Source organism: Carlito syrichta, unplaced genomic scaffold (genome assembly GCF_000164805.1).
Source record: "Carlito syrichta isolate Samal-C Ts95f unplaced genomic scaffold, Tarsius_syrichta-2.0.1 Scaffold315161, whole genome shotgun sequence".
NCBI classification, from domain to species: domain Eukaryota; kingdom Metazoa; phylum Chordata; class Mammalia; order Primates; family Tarsiidae; genus Carlito; species Carlito syrichta.
In genome coordinates, this window is record NW_007259257.1 from 17,112 (window position 1) to 25,697 (window position 8,586).

The 8,586-nt window shown below is 50.0% G+C and overlaps 1 protein-coding gene across 1 annotated transcript in view; it reads right to left on the reverse strand.

Moving 5' to 3' along the window:
• Nucleotides 1-4,289: 4,289 nt before the first annotated feature.
• The window catches only part of LOC103274986 (proline-, glutamic acid- and leucine-rich protein 1), a 5,711-nt gene continuing 1,414 nt past the window's right edge, over nucleotides 4,290-8,586 (reverse strand). Inside the window, exons 5-12 of the mRNA XM_021706113.1 lie at nucleotides 8,155-8,243; nucleotides 7,959-8,075; nucleotides 7,694-7,841; nucleotides 7,394-7,553; nucleotides 6,636-6,691; nucleotides 6,264-6,470; nucleotides 4,610-6,130; nucleotides 4,290-4,438 (exon numbers count right to left, since the gene is read on the reverse strand). Of these exons, the coding sequence (XP_021561788.1) occupies nucleotides 4,346-4,438; nucleotides 4,610-6,130; nucleotides 6,264-6,470; nucleotides 6,636-6,691; nucleotides 7,394-7,553; nucleotides 7,694-7,841; nucleotides 7,959-8,075; nucleotides 8,155-8,243 (2,391 nt within the window). The 3' untranslated portion in view covers nucleotides 4,290-4,345. The remainder of the gene's footprint in view (nucleotides 4,439-4,609; nucleotides 6,131-6,263; nucleotides 6,471-6,635; nucleotides 6,692-7,393; nucleotides 7,554-7,693; nucleotides 7,842-7,958; nucleotides 8,076-8,154; nucleotides 8,244-8,586) is intronic.

Here is an 8,586-nt window from a genome sequence, read left to right on the forward strand (position 1 = left end):
ATTAGCTTAGGATGAAAAGGGTTTATAGGCAGTCATGGATTCTGTTATGGGATTTTCTTCCTCATACCTGAAAGAATATCTGGTGGGTGGGGGCCGCCCAAGCCCCTCCCTCCCTCCTCTCTCTCTCTCTCTCTCTCTCTCTCCCTCTCTCCCTCTCTTCCCCTCCCTCCCTCTTTCTCTCATTCTCACAATCGCTGATGCCATCTCCACCTTTGGGGTACCCTGAACCCGGCAGGAGCTGGACTCCTACAGACTGAAAACAGGAAGCTTCCTCTTTTTTTTTTGTTTTGGCTTTTTGAGTTAGAGTCTCACTCTGTCACCCAGACTGGAGTGCAGTGGCCACTGGACTCAAGCCATCCTTCCACCTCAGCCTTCCAAGTAGGTGGGACTACAACCACACACCACCACACCCAGCTCATTTTTGAAAATTTCTGTAGGGTCTTGCTATGTTACCCAGGCTGGTCTCAAACTCCTGGGCTCAAGTGACACTACCACTTTGGCCTTTCAAAGTGCTGGAATTACAGGCATGAGTCACCGCCCCCAGCCAGGAAGCTTCCTCTTGAGCTGGATCGCACACAGGAAGAGTTCATTTATTTCCCATTCACTAATACTTCCTTGATTCCAAACCTTTTGCTAGGAACCACAGGGAGAAAAGAATGCCTAACACACAACCTCTGTTCAGAGGGTACTACAGATGGGTTACTATTTAAGGAAACCTACGGGGCAGGTTGTAGAGAAACTAGTGTTTGAAAACAGATTTCCACTTGGGCTCAGGCAGATCAAGACTGGAATTGGGAAACTAAACCAAACCCAAGGGCTGAGGATCAATGTAATCCCACAAAGGCCAAGGAGGTGGTATCCTGTGAGCTCCCCAGGATCTGTGCTGAGAGCTGCCCCTCAAAGCCTCCTTGGCTTACAAGGGGCAAGGGAGGAGATAGTGTGCAGTTCCAGGGGCACCCTCAGCCCCAGCCCATTCTTTTCTGTTGCTACATCCAGTCTTTAAGAAGGAGCAGGCTGGGAAAGACTCTTTGTGAGATGAACAGTAAGTGACCCCCTTTGGGTAGTTAAGGGATCCTCAGCCTGAGCGGTTAAGCTCCCCCATTAGAACTTGGTTTCTAAATCTCCTACAGCAATGCACACCCACCCAGATGGAAAGGGAGCCTCCACATAGAGTTCCTCCCTGCTGCAGATAATGGTTTGCTTATCCCCCACTTCCAGTTCCTCAAGAGACTGAGGAAGAAACACCATCATCCGTGTTTATGATACCCGCCAGGGCCCAGCAGGGATTCCCCCTCAATTATTCATTCAGACATTCATTTGTTCATTTATCTATTCATTCAATAGCTGCTGAGTCCTACTACATACCAGGAATTTGGGACTGGAGATATAGCCAGTAATTGACACACCAAAAAGTCTCTGCTCTACTGGTACTTACATTTTACTGGGAGGAGACAAACTAAACATCAACAATATATCAGGTGGTGATAAAGGGGGTAAAAGGTAGGGTGAGAAGTTAATGAGGGGAGATGGGGCAGAAGGGGTATTTTAGAGTGGAAGACCAGTTATGGCCCTGCTGAAAACACCTCTGCTTCTGTTGTGTGACCAGGGCCGGGAAGCCTGAGATCTGGGAGGTCTGCCTGTCCTTCCCTGGAGGTTGTAAAATGAACCCTGTGAGAGACACCGATAGAAACCACTCAGAGAACAGTCAGGAACTGAGCAGGCAGTCTGCAAAACAGCCAGTCTCTGGACTGAGGGTTCACACACAGCCAAGCATGGCCAGCACTGTACCACCTACTCTCCTTCCCGTCACAGCACATCTTGCGCTACCTTGCCCCTCCTCCCAGTTATCCCATAGTTCTGCCCCTCCACCCTCTGAGACTGCTCACTCTGAGGCCACTGACTGTTGACAGGCCCAAGGGACATTTCTCCCTCCTGTCTGAAGCTTTTTTCTCCTCTGGGGCACAGCACTTTCCAAGACCTCTTCACTCTTGGCAATCTCTTCACTTCAGGCAATCTACTCACCTTAGCCTCCCAAAGCACTGGGATTACAGGCTGAGCCACTGAGCCTGGCAATCCCATTTCTTCTAAGCCACCTATACAATTGAGGGGCCCAAAGACAGAATCATAGTCTGAGCTCTGAAATTCCACTATGCAACTTTTAAAAAAATTCTTGTCAGATATACAAATATACACTAGCCTTCCAACTGTGTGTCCCAAGCAAATTTAACAAACAGATCTACATCCAAGCTATTTAGGATTTTTTTTTTTTAAGATAGAGGTCTATGCTACCCAGGCTGGTCTTGAACTCTGGGCTCAAGCAATCCTCCCATCTCAGTCTCCCAAGTAGCTGGAGCTACAGATGTACGCCATCACATGTAAAATATTTTTAGTGATTTTGAGCAGAGTGTAGAGCATGCTCAAGGAAGCCTTCTCCAGGATAACCCCAATCTATTATCCTTTGGGTATGATTATTATTACTGTTGTTTTTTTTTTAAGTTGGAGTCTCACTCTGTCACCCAGGCTGGAAGGCAGTAACATGCCCCCGGACACCGCAGCCTTGACCAGCTGAGCTCAGGTGATCCTTCCGCCTCAGCCTTCTAAGTAGCTGAAACTACAGGCACAAGTCATCATACCCAGCTAATTTTTTCTTATTGCAGAAATGAGGCCTCGCCAAGTTGCCCAGGCTGGTCTTGAACCCATGGGCTCAGGCAGTCCTCTCACCTCAGCCTCCCAAAGTGCTGGGATTATATGCCCGGTTTGGGTATGATTATTAACTGCTTGAATCATCTGGTAACTATCCTAACATTCAGCCAACATTCTCTACCCTGTCCACAAGCACACTGTGAAAGACTGTTGGAGAGTCTGCTGAAATCAAAATGCTGTCCATATTTGCCCAACTACCAGTCCAGGAATCCAGAAGAACTAGTGTGATAGGCCCTGTTCTGAATTGTGGAACCATTCTGACCCCTACCCATTGTTTTCCTAGGTCAAGCCAAAACACACCTTAACATCCTACTCGATATTGAAATGTGTGCACAGGCAGAGCAATGGAACAGAACATAAGGCCAAGAAATAGATTCGAGTACATATCGGAATTTAGAATATAACAAAGGTGGTATTTCAAATCATGAAGAGATGGATTGTCTACTAAACAACATTTGGACAACACAGTAAAATTGGATTTGTACCTCATGCCTTATATTAAGATATACAGATTGCACAGATGTATGTATAGTTACATGTCTACCTATAGATACATGGTTTATATCAATAAGTTAATTTGGCTAAATGTTAACAATTGGTAAAGCTAGGCAAAGGTTATATATTGTACTTACCTCATAACTTTTCTGTAGGTTTGAAACTTTCCAGAATAAGGAGTTGAGGGGATGATTTTTTAAAATCCTACTTAAGTTTCTAAAAATTAGCTCAAAAGTCACCTCCTCAAAGAGGCTCTTCAAGGCACATGAAGTTGGGGGAAATTACTCTCTTTTCTGCATTTTCAAGGCACTTTGCTTATGTTCAGAATTCAATAAACTGACTGAAAAAAATCATGGGGCCCCTAGTTCAAGCCCATAAATCTTGGTGTCCTTTCAGATACTTCTCTAGATTCATCCTCACACATCCATCCCAGCAAGGCCTAGAGTAAATATCCATGTTTAAAGGAATCAGGCAACAGCTGGAAATGTCCAGCTCTCAAAAGTAGGCAGGAAGGCCTGGGGGGAACTTATTAAATTCCTGTCACGGAGGCATTGGAGGGGACTGGGATGGAAGGACCAGCTCCAGAATAGATGTTCCCTTAATTTGGGACACCCAAGAGTCAAATTTCCCAGAATTCAAGGACTAAACCCCTCTATACCTTTTCCTAACTTTCTAAACTTCCATCAAAATCACTCAGTCTTCTCTTTCAGACCAAGGGGCTATATGTGCACGTGCAAGTGTGTAGGCATGTGTGTTTACACAGTTTACATACTAGGACACTTAAACCTCTAAGTTCCCTCACACACTTCCCACTGCTGGAATGCAAATTCAAAAGCAAGACTACATATTCTAACTCCTTACTGTCTTAACCACACAGGCAACCCTGCACATATTTAGCATTAGGCAAGAATTCTACAATTCTAACATTAACTTGCTGAAGGACAGGACAGTCAGTAGTTCTTCCTCTTGACTATGCAAACAACAGGACAGCTATGGAGACATTTGCAGAATACTATGGATCCCTGAAAAGCCAGCATGGCCCCAAGGGCCTTGGCTGGGGACCCAGTTGTGGCAAAAAGCGGAAGCAGCAGTTGCTATCTAAGGACATAACTTTATTGAAAACAAGAAGTAGGGATACAGAAGAGGGCTAGGAGTCAGGCTCTGTGGTAGGTGGTGGCTTCTCATCATCAGGTGGACAATCAATAAAGTCAGCCAGCATGGCAGCTGTGTCATCCTGCTCCTTTTAGAGACAAAGACATAAGATTCAAAATAGTCACACACACATACACGGATAGATCAGGCTCAGGGCAAGCCTCTCCCCTAAAATAAGCAGCTGCAACTCCTTCTCCCACTTCAGCCACCAGCCCCACTTTCCCACCTGAGAGTGACCCGCCCTGCCTGTCCCGCTTACCTTTTCCTGGAGAGCTGTGGCCTCTGCCTCTGTCTCCGTCTCCATCTCCATCTCTTCTTCTGCAGATGTCTCTGGTGGGGGTGGTACCTTGTCATCCCCACCTTCAGTCCCCTCTTCCAGCAGGGTTGGGGGAGCAGAGCAGGGTTCTTCTTCAACAAGCTCCTGAGGCGGTGGCCCTGCTGCAGGGCTTACCCCTTCTCCCTCCGCCTCCCCTTGGGAAGGGAGTATTTCTGGGGCCAGGGTAGGGGCTGTCTCAGCCCCATGCTCCTCCTCTGCCCCTGGCTCCTCCACTTCCAACAGCAGCCCGGGTTCTGGTTCTGGCTCAGGCTGCACTTTGGGTGACTCTGAAGGGGCCAGAGCTGGAGGCAGGGTTGGGGGTGGAGGTCCACCTTCCTCTACCTCCCCTCCTGCTGAGCCAAACTCCAACTCTTCTACCTCTTCCAACTCCTCTTCCTCTTCTTCTTCCTCCTCCTCCTCTTCTTCCTCTAACTCACCTTCTTCTTCTTCAAACTCCTCCTCAAATTCTTCTTCCTCCTCTTCTTCTTCTTCAAAATACTCCTCTTCATCCTCTTCCTCTTCCTCAAAGTCCTCTTCCTCTTCCTCTTCTTCCTCCTCTTCTTCTTCCTCTTCTTCCTCTTCCTCCTCCTCCTCATCACTGCTGTTAATGTTAATAACTGTCAAATCCTCTTCCAGAGCCGGAGGTCCTCCCCCACCAGGAGTCCCTTCAGGGACCAACTGGGGCGGCTGCAGTGTCACAGGACCAGGAACAGGTGGGGGCGGAGGTGGGGGTGGTGGGAGAGGTCCCGGGGCTGCAGGAAGCTCTTCAGGCTCCTCCTTGGCTGGCACAGGAGGGGAGGCTGCTGGTGGCCCAGCAGAGGCTGTGGGGGGAGGTGTGGTGCCTGAGGGTGGTGGGGGTGGCAGGGGTGGTAGCCCCTCTGGCACAATCACCACACTGTCATCAGAGTCACTTTCCAAGGAGATCTCCACATCAGATGCCTCCTCCTTATCATAGTGGACAAAGGCTGGTCTGGGCACTCTTCCCCCAAAAGTTTCATCTGGGGGTATAGTAGGTGGAGGAGTCCCACTAGGGGCAAGGACGGGGTCCTCATTTGAGCCTGCCCGGTGGTTCTCGGGACCAGGAAGAAGCCGGGGAGGAACAGACACCAGGCCTGGGACAGAGAGACCTAGGTGGTTGGCTGTCGCTGGAGGTCCAGGGCGTGCTGAGGGCACAGGGCCTGTGGAGGACATGGAGCCTGCAGAGGACATGGGACCTGCAGAGGGCATGGGGCCTGTGGAGGACATGGGACCTGCGGAAGGCATAGGGCCTGCTGAGGGCATGGGGCCTACTGAGGGCATAGGGCCGGGGGGATGGAAGGGTGGGGCCCTAAAGGGAGATGGGGCTTCTGGAGGGGGAACTGGGGCAGGTGTGGGGCAGGTGGAGCCCATGGACTGCAGGGGAGGAACACGGGGGTGGGTCAGAGCAGCACAAGTCACCAGTGCTTCTGAGCAGAAAGAGGAGACCTGAGAAAAGAAGAAAGAACAAGTGTGAAAATCAGGAATACAGGTCTCATGGGGCAAGACAGGAAGAGTCCACCAGCATCAGAAATAAGAGAATCCAGGAACCAAACAGGGCTCAACCCCAATCAGCAGTTACCTCAAGGCTGTCTTCTTGTTGACCAAGGGAGAAAGCTTGCAGGGCACAGGCGAGAGGAGGTGGGCAGCGAGGAGAAGGTGCCAGCAGCAGTGCCAGGAGCAGGCGGTAGAGTTCACGGCGGCAGCAGGAGCTGTTATATGGGGAGCTGCCTAGGGCCTCACCCTGCTGGACACCCATGACCAGGGGTAGGACCAGATCATGCAGTCTCTGAAAAGGACACAGAGCACATACCTAGACACATTGCCAAGACGGACCAACCCTTCTCCAGGGTCCACTCCCAGGTCTGAATGGGCCCTTCTCTGGGGCACATACCCGCACACGTACAGAGCAACAGCCCCCTCCCTAGTCTCCATGGGGACCAGCTCCACTAACCCTGTGAGTTTCCTCCTTGATCACAGGCCCACACATGAGGATAGTCCGGCTGAGGCCTGGGGGAGAAGAATGATGTGTAAGAGGCAGGGTCCTGACAGGGCTGGAGAGCAAGGGCTTCTGAAGCACAGCCCAAGGCAAGCATCAGCTCTGCCACTGGCTACCTTGAGCAAGTCATCTAACTCCTCTAGGTTTGCTTTCTCAACTATGAAACGAAGATCATACAAACACCTCTACTATGTCAGGTCGTTGACAGTATTTAAATAAGACAATGTAGATAAAACACTACAAACGTGCATTTACATATTTGAGAAAAGTTGGCTCTCCCCTTCCCAAGGGGTGGCATGGCAGGCAGTGAAATGGATGGGACCAAAGGAAAGTCATCCATTAACTGCACAGTATCCAACTAGTCACTAGTTGATAGATTAGCAGTTGTATCAGAAGCAGGGAGCTCCACCAGGCAGCCTGCCTTGGAAAGAAAATAAGCTCCACAGGCAGGAATTTTCCCCAAGTGCTAAAAACTGTACTTGGCATATAAAGTAGGTATGCAAAGTATTTGTTGACTAAATGAGATAACTGGGGGCAGTGTCAACACCAGAATCCCCAAGATTCTACCTGCAGTCCTACAGCCAAATGGCTGTTTCTGCAGGCTTTTAGCTGGCTCTGCATTTTAAATAACCCTCTACTTCACCAACTGCTCTTGGGCTGCCATTTGAGGTCATCCCAGAGCCCCAAGGATGCAGGTCACAGGCCTTACCCACCTCTCAGTGCAGCTGCACACACATCACTATTGGCATTGGTATCTCCTTTCCGGTGGCTGGGCGGGGCCATAGCCTCCCCCACATCCAGCTTTAGCTTCTTGGGGGCACTGGGTTTCCCAGTTTGTAAACCCCCATCAGGGCTTCCCCGGGGGCTGCGCAGCTGGTGAGAGAGGAAAATATAAATAACATACACAGGCAACAGGACAACAGGACAGAGTCAAGTGATAGTGTTTAATGAGGAGGCACATGTGGACAAAGGGTACAGGATGAGTCCTGGGACGGAAGCAAGATCTCACTCACCTTAAGGGCATCAGCTGGGGGGGATATGTCACTGAGCAGATGGGTCAGCAGGGCCTCTCCAGAGGCTCCTCCCTGAAGCACTCCTGCTGATGCCCCACAGACTTTCACCCACAGCTCTAACACAGCATACACCTTGGTCCGAATGGTGCTATAGTGTGAGCAAAGAGGGCAGGTTATGAGCAAAGAGGGCAATACATCAGAATGCCCAGTTAACCTATATCCCCTCACCCACCCTCTCCTCTTGATTCCCTTCCTGGATGGTCACCTGTAAGGCTTCTCCTGGCCTGGAGAGAAAGAATCCCTACCGATACTCCAGGCATTGAGGACTTGGGGAAGCAGGCGGCTGATCAGGACCCCAAAGCGCAGGAGCCGGCCACCACACCTGGGGACAGAGAAGGAACAGTGACCTTTGTTTCCAGCATGTCCCATTCCCCCATCACATCCTGCCCAATCCCACTCACGCAAGGATGAGTGCAGAGAGCAGGTCTAAGGCTTCAAGGTGGACAGAGGGCAGCAACAGCAACCGCAGGGGACCATCTCCCAGCAAGCTCTGGAGAAACAAGTGGCAAAGATAAGGAGTGAGGGAAGAAAGTAAGAACCAAAGAAAGACAGAAATGGGAACAGACCATTTACATATGTACACCTAGGTGGGGAACCCTCCCATCCCCAACCAGCTCCCCCACAAAATCAAACACCCATCTTCTGAAACAGACCCTGGATGGAGGGAAAGGAGAGGGATGGCTGAGTCTCTCTAATGACTCAGCTGATCCCCAAATTCACCCTTACCTAGGAAAGCATTTGCTACAAGTGGTCCTGCTATATACATGGGCAAATCCACTCTTTTTTTTTTTTGAGTTGGAGTCTCACTCTGTCGCCCAGACTGGAGTGCAGTG